We start from the raw sequence: 13742 nt of genomic DNA, 5'->3' as shown, positions 1-13742 counted from the left end.
TGTGCCATTGTGCAGGGCCCTAAACTCCACAAAAACAAAAACTCCTTTGTCAGGACCTCGGGACTTAACCCAATGTATTTCTTCATCTGGCTATTGATAAATATCCTTTAATATCATTTGTAATAAACCAGTAATCTAGTGAGCAGACAGGTTCCCTGAGTCTTTTGAGCCATTCTAGCAAATAAATCAAACCCAAGGAAGGGATTATGGGACCCTTCAATGTATAGCAGGTTGGTTAGAAGGCCAGGTGACAAACTGGACTTGCTATTGGCATCTGAAGTGGAAGGCAATCTTGTGGGAATGAGCCCTCTACCCTGATGCTAACTTGAGTAGCTAGTGTCAGAATTGAGTTGAATTGTAGGACACCCAGCTGGATTCTGAGAATTGCTTGGTGGTGTGGGAAAATCAACGCCTCACCACCCACACACACAATGGAGTCAGAACCTTTACCGTGTAAGCTTGGTCAAGTTAAATTTCTTTTTTGTGCCTCAGTGAAAAGAATAATAACATTGTGGTGATTTAAAGTGTCCACACGTTCTTTCACCCTCCCTTCAAAATAGTAGAGTTTACTTCCCTTCCCCTTTCACGGATCCAGGATTTGGTCTTACTTCTAATGACTAGAATAAAGTGACTGTGACAGTGTGTGACATCTCAGGTAAGGTCATAAAAGACATTGTGGTTTCTGAATCTCTCCTCTTCAGAATGTTCACTCGAGAGCAAGCCAGCTGCTATGTTACAAGGATACTTGAGCAGTCCCAGGGCGAGGCCCATGTGGCAAAGACCTGAGGCCTCCAGGCAACAGCCTTGTGAGTAAGTCATCTAGAAAATGGATCCTTCAGCTCCAGTTAAAACTTCAGATGCCTGAAACCCTGGCAGCAGATATCAGGCTTTTTCCTCTGTCAAGATCATCCCCCAGCCTAGGTGACCAATGGCCAGGCTTAATGGAGACTTTGTCACAACATGCTTGATGTGTGCCTATCCCAACCCCAACAATGCCACAGGAGATATAAACAAGAGTAGTGGAGAGAAAAATATACTAAAGTTGGCAGAGTTTGGGCAAATCAGAGTTTGGTGCCTGAATATTTCCTACACCCAAGCAGGTCAGACAGGGTGGACAGAGGCCTGAACATAAAACTTTTGAAGTTTGCATGTGTGCCAAACCATATGAATGATACCTACTTCTCATCTGGACATTTCTAAAGGCAAGAGGATCCTTGATGGATCTGAGCCAACAGGACATGGTGGGATAAAAAGGTAAGCAAAATCACACACCCTCTCTTCATTCCCTAAACTCTCAGAGGACAGCAAGTAAGACCCCACAAGTTTCTCTATTTCCAAAGGAGAGATCTCTGAGGTTAGCTGAGGGACAGTTGTGAGCCAGCCTGGCGGTAGAGCAATGGAACAGTGTGACACACCTCCTAAAGGGAGTGTGCATAAATTGTGGGCTCTGAAGAGAAACACAACTGAGATATGGCTAAAAGGTAGGGGTGTGTCTAGAAAAATATGTCCACCAGCTATATTGAAACCATCACATAAATAATTATTAAAAAGTCAAATTCTCCCGACCTGCCCAGCAGCTGATGATCCCAGCAGAAGACAGCTTTTTCCACCAGGGAACCATCAGTTACCATCACTTATCCAAGCAGCTTTTCTTTCCTCCCTTTCCTCTCTTCTTCCCACCAGCACACCCCAGTGATGGGCAATGTTCTAATACTGATAATACTAGGATTTCTGACTACTTGTGACTACTATCATAACGGAATTAGGTAGAAAAATCCCAGATTAGACTAGATTATTGAATAAGAAAACATTTAATTTATCCATCACCAAGCAAGAATGAGGGCTTTGCCAAGAATATGATTGGTTATGGAAAGGGTTACCATGTGTAGTGGTTTGGTTTACACCTTGTGTTCAGGCTTCATTGTTAGGAGATGCTGCAACCATATTCTGGCCACAAGGGAGCAAGCTTCAGGACAAAAGCCAACCAGCTAAGACTAGCAGAGCAAATTCCAAGAAGCTGGAGCTTTAATAAACTTGAACTAACTTGGACCTGCCCTACTTCTGACTTCAAACTAAGTGAGAAAATAATTTCCTGTATTTTTAAGCCATTTTGAGATGACAAAAACATGCTGACACAGCATCCTGACAGCATCCTTTTGATACACAAATTTCATCAATATTTGACACATTTATCAAATAAATCTTGATGTCTATTCTTCTATGCAATGTAAATATAGTCTGAATATCCATCCAGAAATTATAGCTGGTCTGCAACATATAATTATTGTATGACCTATATTTATCAATAGTTATTCTTTCTCAACTTTCTTCTACAGTTCCATATATAGGCAGAGTAAATCTACACTGTTATGTTGATTAGAAAAAACATCAGGAAGTTACTGTTCATTGTACCTTTATTTCAATTATGGAAAAAGCCCAAACCTTTCTCTCCTATTTAACATTCCCTAGATAAGCAGTTGAAGTAAACTAGTACCATTCTAAAGTGATTTGTGCACTAGATAGACCAGAGTATAGGTATGTACCTCCAAAAAATATAGGCACAATTGTTCTAGAAATTAGATCTTCATTAAAAAAAAAGTTAAATGATTAACTTCAAGCTGATTAGATATTTTTATTAATTGCATCCTTAGCCAATGCTTCTTCTCACAGCTGCAACAATTAAAATATAATACATATTCAAATCAGTAATTGAATTAGTTACACCCTCAGCTCAGTAAAGACTTTTGAATAAATAGAATTCAAGTACCATATTTTCATGCTTCATAACACTTGCTGTATCTTAGTTTAATGATTGCCATATCTTGTACTATAAGAAGATTTTATTTTGAGTTTATTTTACACTATTCACAGGCTCATATACATGGGTTACAGGCTGTATCTAGATATGACCACGGACTGGGAGTTTGTTAACTACACTTGAGATGAGAAATTCTCCAGAGACACAGTCTGATTGGTTTTGCATGCTTTCATATTTTGTACCTCTCCAGCTTTGCCAGGAAGATCCATGGTGTTGTTTTCCTTTCATCTGACCAAGCAGTAAAATGATTACTGCATTGAGAATTTTGTTTTCCTGTGCTAAGTTCTTAAAATAACTCATGTTCAAAACAGTGAAGGAAGACTTTTTATAAAACAGTTTGGAAAGAAAACTTACTGCTTTTTATCTTGTTATTCTCAATATTTTAATGATTTTAGAGTGCCCTTGAGACAATTTAGGAAGATCATTTAGGAAATAAAGCACAAATAATAAATTCATATTGTGTTAAACTGTGAACATTTTTTTTCTTGAATTCCCTTTGAAATTGTCCTTGTGCATCTATGATACAGAAAGAATCCAATAGAGTAATATAATGGGGCCATATGAATTTGTGTTCTAGTTCCTGTCAATTGCATCTTTGTTTGAATCACATTTAGAAGAGATCCAGCCATGATGCAAAACCAAGACAGCAGATAAGGGTGATGATAGACAATAATAAGATTTAGATCTTGGTCTTCATGTTGCCCTGGGCAATTAGAAGAATGAATATGGATAATGGAGGTGGATATTGAATCCAAATTCATTTAACTTTCATTGGCATCACTGCAATTCATTCTTCATTCATTTTTGTCCAGGGAGTTTTGAATAATTGTACAATTTTAAACATAATTTTCTACACAAAAGAATATTTTATTGACACATTTAACAAATCATTATTAAGCACATACTTATTATATGCCAGGCACTGTTCTAGATGCTGTGATTGCTCCTGCTAATAGTTCACAGTTGCCCCTTCTCCTGAGACTGCCCTGAGCCTGTGGACCCCATATACCAGGAGATTCCTGGGAGGTTATAATCCACCACTCACCCATCAAATGGGCGTAGACGTGAAGAACTCTGTGGTGCTCTTCACACTCCAGAGCTGCTCCTGTGGTCAGTCTGAGACTAGATTTCAGCTGCATTCTCATGCTTCGCGTCCTTCCCGGGCACTCTTCTCCTTTCCTCAGTCTCTTACAAGTGTCCTCTGAGAGGACTCCCTCAATAAATTACTTGAACGAGAATCCCTGGCTAATGCTCTGTTTCTAGGAAACCTGAAATAAGACATAAGGCATTAGTCAAATTGCTAAGTACTCCTAGGTCAATGATACCATAGGAAGACAAGTATTATTATTATTGTTATTATTATTTATATATTCAGTTAACTGACTTCATTTATCATATAACTAACATGTCATGGGTATATCATCAACCCGATAGGTACATTGAGAAAAGCAAGCAATAGAATCTCTTCCATGATAGAATGATATCAGAGAAAGAAATCATCTTTACAGTTTTCTGAAAATAGATTTTATTTCTCAAAGGCAAGAATTGTTAGCAAAAATCTTGAAATGTTTGCTGTATGGTAAATTGTTAGTAACTTGGACTGAGGGAGAAAGCTAACCTGAACTAATAGGAAGGAAAGATAAGTATTATTAAAGGCCTCCAGTTTGAAGGCTTTTTACCAAAATATTCACTTCATCTTTGAAAACCATCTTGTTAGTAGTTTTACACGTTAATACAGTAATTTACACATTGATTTTTATAAAATTATTAGTGTGAAATTGGGGGAAAAGAAAATGACTATTACTTATACAGAAAAGTGTTAATTTGGGGAAGACATATGTAAATAAGTACCCTTTTAACTAACTTCAAAGGACTCTCAGTATAAGTTTCTTTTTCTTTTCTTTTTTTTTTTTTTTTGGTACGCGGGCCTCTCACTGTTGTGACCTCTCCCGTTGTGGAGCACAGGCTCTGGACGCGCAGGCTCAGCGGTCATGGCTCACGGGCCCAGCCGCTCCGCGGCATGTGGGATCTTCCCGGACCGGGGCACAAACCCATGTCCCCTGCATCGGCAGGCGGACTCTCAACCACTGCGCCACCAGGGAAGCCCCAGTATAAGTTTTTAAAACTGCATTTTGTTTAATTTGTTTCATTAACTACTGTTTGCTAAAAGGACATTGCAAGCAGAGAGAATATATTATGACTATAAGTGTTGTGTTGAATTTGATCTGTAGCTGTATTTATGTATAAAAATGTCAGACCTCAGCACCTTCATTCTCAATCATGCTTTATACTATTCATAAGTGACTAATTCTATAATACATTGTTCATAAAATTAAATGGTATATTTGGACATGAGAAAAATTCAGAATTATCTAATGTAGAGCTAAAAGAGTGAGATGCTAGAGAGATCTAGTCCATTTTTTACATTATTCATTTGAGGAAATTGCAAGTTAGAAAGATAAAGTGAGTTATTGAAAGTCATGGAGGTAATTGGTGCTCATATCTAAAACCAGAAGGCAGAACAGGGTGTAGTAAACATATTCATTATAAGGTATAACTGTTGTAATTGTTGCTATTATTGGAAAAACAGAATGAAAAATACAATAGAAATGAAATGAAGAATTAATAATTATCAATATAATTCTTTCAAACTTTTCACTTATCCACATAATTCAGGGAAAAGTCAACACTGTAGTTTTCTCCTAAATTAAATGGATATTTAATATGAGTTTTTCATTGCATAGAAATTAAAACAAAACTCTATTTATATTAACTAGTTGCTTCCTCTTATTTAAAACGTTTAATTCACTCAGTTAAGTAGTATCTTTGGACCTGCCTCTGTTTCCTGTAAACTATGCTGCTTCAAGTCACTTCTTATTGGAGAGCTGGAAGCTTTGGGGGACAGAATTTAGCAGTGTTGTATGGAATATTATTTGGGTTGAGTTTATTGAATAGAGTAGCACTTCTCAAACTGCCAGAGTACATAAAAGAATCATCTGGAGACCTTGTGAAAAAGGCAGATTTTATAATGCAAGGTCACAAAATGAAATTAACAATTCAATCTACAATAGCATCAGAAAGAATAATACATTTGGGAAAATTTTAACAAAAGAAGTTCAAGGTTTGTAAATGAAAAGTACAAAACATTGTCAACAGAAATTAAAAACCTAAATAAATGATAAGAAAGCCCATGTTCATGGATTGGAAGATTTAACATCGTTAAGATGGCAGAGCCCCCCAAACTGATTTACAGGTTCAACACGATCCTTATCAAAATCCCAGTCATGTTTTTCCCAGGAATTGACAACTCATCCGTAAATGCATATGGAAATGCAAGGGACATGGATTAGCCAAAATAATACTGAAAAAGAACAGAGTTGGAGAACTGTTTCAAAACTTACTACAAAGCTACAGTAAACGAAAGAGTATGGTACTGGCATAAGGATAGACAAATAGATAAATAGAATAAAACTGAAAGTCCAGAAATAAACCAATACATTTATGGTCAAATGATTTTTTAACAAGGTTGCCAAGACAATTCAAGGGGGGACAGAATAGACTTTTCAATAAATGACACTGGGACAGCTGGATATCTATATACAAAAGAATGTCTTCTACCTCACATCTTACACATAAAGTTAATTCAAAGTAGATCAAAGACCTAAATATATGAGGTAAAACTACAAAACTTTTAGCAAAAGTTTTAGCTGTCACAGGAGCCCAGGAAAGAGTCTATGAGTGTCAGCCCTCTGAAATGCACAGCTTAGAACAGGGGAAGGAGAGAAACGGAGTTGTGGGAAAATAGACCCAAGACTGACATGAGACCTTAAGGGAAGTGTAAATTTGTAATTTATCATCATACGTGCCAAGAAATAACAAAAATAACAAAACCAGATAAGCCTGGTTGAAAAGCTATTACCCTTTTTACTTCCCAACTTTGCCTGAACATTAGAATCACCAAGAAGGTTTCTAAAATCCTCTGCCAGGCTGCACCTTGGACTAATTACATCAGAAACTCTAAGGGTGAGACTGAAGCATCAGTGATTTTTTAAACTACTCAGGAGATTTCAACATACAGCCAAGGTTAAGAACTACTACTTTAGAAAAAGGGATTGGACAGGTAATGTTTTATGTAGCTTACTGTTAGGAATTATGATAATAGAGAGCTTCGCTTTTCTTCTTTTTTAAAAAAATATTTATTTATTTTATTATTTTAATTTTGGCTGTGTTGGGTCATCTGTTTTGAATTTTATTTTATTTATTTTTTATACAGAATGTTCTTATTAGTTATCTATTTTATACATATTAGTGTATACATATCTATCCCAAACTCCCAATTCACCTCACCACCACCCCTCTCACCACCACTTTCCCCCCTTGGTGTCCATATGTTTGTCCTCTACATCTGTGTCTCTATTTCTGCCCTGCAAACAGGTTCATCTGTAGCATTTTTCTAGGTTCCACATATATGCGTTAATATTCAATATTTGTTTTTCTTTCTTTTTTTTAACATTCCTAAGTTTCTTTATTCTTTATAGTTTTCTGAAGAACAAATAATTAGTTTTCCTGAGTAAGATTATAAAAAAGTTAACCCTTCTACCAAAAGTATAAAGACAAATAAAATGTAGACTCACAATACACATTTTTTACACAGCATTACAAGTGCAGAGTTATTAACTGCTGCTCTTCATTATGATTGCCCCACCCCTTTAAAAGATTGCAGCAAAGGATTCAATTGTCTAAAATACTCTGCAGTACAGTAATTAAATGCTTCAGCCCATAAACATATCCCTCATCTACTGTGTTGCTAGGGAACACATGAGCAAAGTTTATCATTCGCACTTCTACTTCTGCAATCTCTTGACAACCAGTGGGAAGATGGTAGAAGACTTTTTCCTGTTGGGAAAGTACGTTTCCGTTTAAATGTTCCTGTAATATGCTTTTCCACCCATTGTCTTGCTCTATATTTTCAACTTTCAACGAAGTCTGACTGTGATGCTTTTTTGAATACATTTTTCTGTGACGAGCATACATTTTGGACAAGCTTTTGCCCACTGAAGCCTCTATTTTTCCATTTGCTGTGGAACTTAACATATGAAAGTTATTATTGTACTCTAGTACATCTGTGTCTGAGAGCTGTCCTTTGGACAAAAACTTTTCTGCTAAAGTTCTGTCATTCAATTTTGCAGTAGTTGGCTGAGATGAACCTTCATAAACAAACAGTAATGAACTTGCATAAAAGTTAAGCTGCTTCTGGCTTTCAAACCACTGCAGAATATTCTCAATCTTCTGAATACTGGCAGCAACAGCATCTTTTCTTAAGCAGAATCCATTATGAAAGAAACGGGAGACTCCATCTTTTAGAGTTTCCCTTGTTAAGCTTCTTCCATAGTGCTGGTTTTGTGTCTCATAGCTATCAGAATGAACATGATAAACCCTCATGCCAAGCACCAAGAACCCAATCTCTTTCATTAATGGGTACTTGCTGACCTGTTGCTGAATCTTCTCAGATGAAGCAAAAGGATCATAGCTTTTCCGCCCTATCTTTACATCCATTATACAGGGCTTATTAAATTTATGGGTCACATCTTCCAGTTTTAAGTATAAATCATTTGGTGCACTGGGAGGTGACCAGATACCGTAATATTTTGGCAAATATTTTTGTAGCTCTAAAAGAACACCATCAGTACAATCAGCAGCATAAACCATATTATAGAATTCCAGCTCTCTTGGACCCCTTGGAGGAGGCTGTAACTGTTTCAAAACTGTGCCATCTGGATGTTGCAGTATACCTGGCAGTCCAGTGGTTAAGACTCTGCGCTTGCACTGCAGGGGGCACAGGTTTGATCCCTGTCCTGGAACTAAGATCCTGCCTGCCATGCCGGGAGAGATGTAAAACCTGGTCCAGATTCCTTATTCCAAAGGCCCGTCAGCTGGGCTCCAGGACCAAGCCCCTCAAGCTTGCACAAACTCAGTTGCTACCTCTCTTGGTCTTTTCCTCCTCCCACCTCTTCTGTTTTTCTCTTTCTGACTTCACTCTGTATGAGAGTCTCTAGATCCATCCACGTCTCTACAAATGACCGAATTTCAATCTGTTTTATGACTGAGTAATATTCCATTGTATATATGTACCACATCTTCTTTATCTATTTGTGTGTCGATGGGTATTTAGGTTGCTTCCATGACCTGGCTATTGTAAATAGTGCTGCAATAAACATTGGGGTGCATGAGTCTTTTTGAATTATGGTTTTCTCTGGGTATATGCCCAGTAGTGGGATTGCTGGGTCATATGGTAATTCTATTTTTAGTTTTTTAAGGAACCTCCATACTGTTCTCCATAGTGGCTGTATCAATTTACATTCCCACCAACAGTGCAAGAGGGTTCCCTTTTCTCCACACCCTCTCCGAGGTGGATCAAAAAAGATCTTGCTGTGATTTATGTCAAAGAGTGTTCTTCCTATGTTTTCCTCTAAGAGTTTTATAGTGTCCAGTCTTACATTTAAGTCTCTAGTCAATTTTGAGTTTATTTTTGTGTATGGTGTTAAGGAGTGTTCTATTTTCATTCTTTTGCATGTAGTTGTCCAGTTTTCCCAGCACCACTTATTAAAGAGAATATCTTTTCTCCATTGTATATCCTTGTGTCCTTTGTCATAGATTAGTTGACCATAGGTGCATGGGTTTATCTCTGGGCTTTCTATCCTGTTCCATTGAACAATATTTCTGTTTTTGTGCCAGTACCATCCTGTCTTTATTAATGTAGCTTTGTGGTATAGTCTGAAGTCAGGGAGTCTGATTCCTCCAGCTCTGTTTTTTTCCCTCAAGACTGCTTTGGGTATTCAGGGTCTTCTGTATCTCCATACAAATTTTAAGATTTTTTTGTTCTAGTTCTTTAAAAAGTGCCATTGGTAATTTAATAGGGATTGCATTGAATCTGTAGATTGCTTTGGGTACTACAGTCATTTTCACAATATTGATTCTTCCAATCCAAGAACATGGTATATCTCTCCATCTGTTGGTGTTATCTTTAATTTCTTTAATCAGTGTCTTATAGTTTTCTTCATACAGGTCTTTTGTCTCCCTAGGTAGGTTTATTCCTAAGTTTTTTATTCTTTTTGTTGCAATGGTAAATGGGAGTGTTTCCTTAATTTCTCTTTCAAACTTTCATCACTAGTGTATAGGAATGCAAGAGATTTCTTTGCATTAATTTTGTATCATGCAACTCTACCAAATTCATTGATTAGCTCTAGTAGTTTTCTAGTGGCATCTTTAGCATTCTCTATGTATAGTATCATGTCATCTGTAAACAGTTACAGTTTTACTTCTCCTTTTCCAATTTGTATTCCTTTTATTTCTTTTTCTTCTCTGATTGCCATGGCTAGGACTTCCAAAACTATGTTGAATAAGAGTGGTGAGAGTGCACATCCTTGTCTTGTTCTTGATCTTAGAGGAAATACTTTTAGTTTTTCACCATTGAAAATGATGTTTGCTGTGGGTTTGTCATATAAGGCCTTTATTATGTGGAGGTAGGTTTCCTCTATGCCCACTTTCTGGATAGTTTTTTCATAAATGGGTGTTGAATTTTGTCAAAATCTTTTCCTGCGTCTATTGAGATGATCATATGGTTTTTTTTCTTCAATTTGTTAATATGGTGAATCACATTGATTGATTTACATATATTGAAGAATCCTTGCATCCCTGGGAAAAATCACACTTGATCATGGTGTATGATACTTTTAATGTGGATCTGCTTGCTAGTATTTTGTTGAGGATTTTTGCATCTATATTCATCAGTGATATTGGTCTGTAATTTTCTTTTTTTGTAGTATCTTTGCCTGGTTTTGGTTTCAGGGTAATGATGGCCTCAAAGAATGAGTTTGGGAGTATTCCTTCATCTGAAATTTTTTGGAAGAGTTTGAGAGGATGGGTGTTAGCTCTTCTCTAAATGTTTGATAGAATTCAGCTGTGAAGCCATCTGGTCCTGGACTTTTGTTTGTAGGAAGATTTTTTTTTTTTTTAATAAATTTATTTATTTATTTATTTATTTTTGGCTGCTTTGGGTCTTTGTTGCTGCGCACGGGGTTTCTCTAGTTATGGTGAGTGGGGGCTGCTGTTAGCTGCGGTGCGTGGGCTTCTCATTGCAGTGGCTTCTCTTGTTGCGGAGCACAGGCTCTAGGCACATGGGCTTCAGTAGTTGCGGTACATGGGCTCATTAGTTGTGGCTCATAGGCTCTAGAGCGCAGGCTCAGTAGTTGCGGCCCACGGGCTCAGTTGCTCCGCGGCATGTGGGATTTTCCCAGACCAGGGATCGAACCCATGTCTCCTGCATTGGCAGGAGGATTCTTAACCACTGCGCCACCAGGGAAGTCCTGCTGGAAGATTTTTAATCACAGTTTCAATTTCATTACTTGTGGTTGGTCTCTTCATATTTTCTATTTCTTCCTGGTTCAGTCTTGGAAGCTTATATCTTTCTAAGAATTTGTCCATATCTTCCAGGTTGTCCATTTTATTAGCATAGAGTTGCTTGTAGTAGTCTCTTAGGATGCTTCGTATTTCTGCGGTGTCTGTTGTAACTTCTACTTTTTCATTTCTAATTTTATTGATTTGAGTCCTCTCCCCCTTTTCTTGATGAGTCTGGCTAATGGTTTATCAATTGTGTTTATTATCTTCTCAAAGAACCAGCTTTTAATTTTATTGATCTTTGCTATTGTTTTCTTTGTTTGTATTTCATTTATTTTTGCCCTGATCTTTATGATTTCTTTCCTTCTAGGAACTTTGGGTTTTGTTTGTTCTTCTTCTTCTAGTTCCTTTAGGTGTAAGGTCAGATTGTTTATTTGAGATTTTTCTTGTATCTTGAAGTAGGCTTGTATTGCTATAAACATCCCTTTTAGAACTTCTTTTGCTGCATCACTTAAGTTTTGGATTGTCGTGTTTTCATTGTAATTTGTCCCTAGGTATTTTTTTATTTCGTCTTTGATATCTTCAGTGATCTCTTGGTTATTTAGTAGCATATTGTTTAGCCTCCATGTGTTTGTGTTTCTTACATATTTTTCCCTGTAACTGTTTTCTAATCTCATAGTGCTGTGCTCAGAAAAGATGCTTGATATGATTTCAATTTTCTTAAATTTACTGAGGCTTGATTTTTGACTGAATATGTGCTCTATCCTGGAGAATGTTCCATGTGCACTTCAGAAGAAAGTGTAATCTGCTGTTTTTGGATGGAATGTCCTGTAAATATAAATTAAATCTACCTGATCTATTGTGTCATTTAAAGCTTGTGTTTCTTTAGTAATTTTCTGTTTGGATGTTCTGTCAATCTGTCTAAGTGAGGAGTTAAACTCCCCCACTATTATTGTGTTACTGTCGATTTCCTCTTTTATAGATTTCTTTATGATGGTGTGTCAGTTTCTACTTTAGAACAAAGTGAATCAGTTACACATATATGTCCCCATATCTCTTCCCTCTTGCATCTCCCTCCCTCCCACCCTTCCTATCCCACCCCTCGAGGTGGTCACAAAGCACTGAGCTGATCTCTCTGTACTATGCGGCTGCTTCCCACTAGCTATCTATTTTACCTTTGGTAGTGTATATATATCCATGCCACTCCCTCACTCCGTCCCAGACCACCCGTCCCACTCCCTGTATCCTCAAGTCCATTCCAAGTAGGTCTGCATCTTTATTTCCGTCTTACCCCTAGGTTTTTCTGAACATTTCTTTTTTCTTTTTATAGATTCCATATATATGTGTTAGCATACGGTATTTGTTCATGTCTCTCTGACTTACTTCAATCTGTATGACAGTCTCTAGGTCCATCCACCTCACTACAAATAACTCAGTTTCGTTCCTTTTATGGCTGAGTAATATTCCATTGCATATATGTGCCACATCTTCTTTATCCATTCATCTGTTGATGGACACTTTGGTTCTTCCATGTCCTGGCTATTGTAAATAGAGCTACAATGAACATTTTGGTACATGACTCTTTTTGAATTCTGATATTATCAGGGTATATGCCCAGTAGAGGGATTGCTGGGTCATATGGTACTTCTATTTTTAGTTTTTTAAGGAACCTCCATACTTTTCTCCATACTGGCTGTATCAATTTACCTTCCCACCAACAGTGCAAGAGGGTTCCCTTTTCTCCACACCCTCTCCAGCATTTATTGTTTAGATTTTTTGATGATGGCCATTCTGACCGGTGTGAGATGATATCTTATTGTAGTTTTTTTTTTTTTAATTTATTTTATTTTATTTTATTTTTTTAACATCTTTATTGGAGTATAACTGTTTTACAATAGTGTGTTAGATTCTCCTTTACAACAAAGTGAATCAGTTATACATATACATATGTTCCCATATCTCTTCCCTCTTGCGTCTCCCTCCCTCCCACCCTCCCTATCCCACCCCTCTCATGGTCACAAAGCACAGAGGTGATCTCCCTGTGCTATGCGGCAGCTTCCCACTAGCTATCTAATTTACATTTGGTAGTGCATATATGTCCCTGCCACTCTCTCACTTCATCACAGCTTACCCTTCCCCCTCCCCACGTCCTCAAGTCCATGCTCTAGTAGGTCTGTGTTTTATTCCCATCCTACCACTAATCTCTTCATGACATTTTTTTTCTTAGATTCCATATATATGTGTTAGCATACAGTATTTGTTTTTCTCCTTCTGACTTACTTCACTCTGTATGACAGACTCCAGGTCTATCCACCTCATTACAAATAACTCAGTTTCATTTCTTTTTATGGCTGAGTAATATTCCATTGTATATATGTGCCACATCTTCTTTATCCATTCATCTGTTGATGGACACTTAGGTTGCTTCCATGTCCTGCCTATTGTAAATAGAGCTGCAATGAACAGATGAATGGATAAAGAAGATGTGGCACATATATACAATGGAATATTACTCAGCCATAAAAAG

General features: G+C 37.3%; 1 protein-coding gene across 1 annotated transcript in view; it reads right to left on the bottom strand.

Annotated features, from left to right (window-relative positions):
• Positions 1-7545: 7545 nt before the first annotated feature.
• Positions 7546-13742, bottom strand: part of LOC102975028 (inositol polyphosphate multikinase-like) — an 81310-nt gene continuing 75113 nt past the window's right edge. Inside the window, exon 5 of the mRNA XM_028497998.2 lies at positions 7546-8610. Within this exon, the coding sequence (XP_028353799.1) occupies positions 7550-8610 (1061 nt within the window). The 3' untranslated portion in view covers positions 7546-7549. The remainder of the gene's footprint in view (positions 8611-13742) is intronic.

Source organism: Physeter macrocephalus, chromosome 14 (genome assembly GCF_002837175.3).
Source record: "Physeter macrocephalus isolate SW-GA chromosome 14, ASM283717v5, whole genome shotgun sequence".
Lineage (NCBI taxonomy): Eukaryota > Metazoa > Chordata > Mammalia > Artiodactyla > Physeteridae > Physeter > Physeter macrocephalus.
The sequence above is the reverse complement of the archived record's forward strand: the minus strand, read 5'-3'. Positions and strand labels throughout refer to the sequence as shown.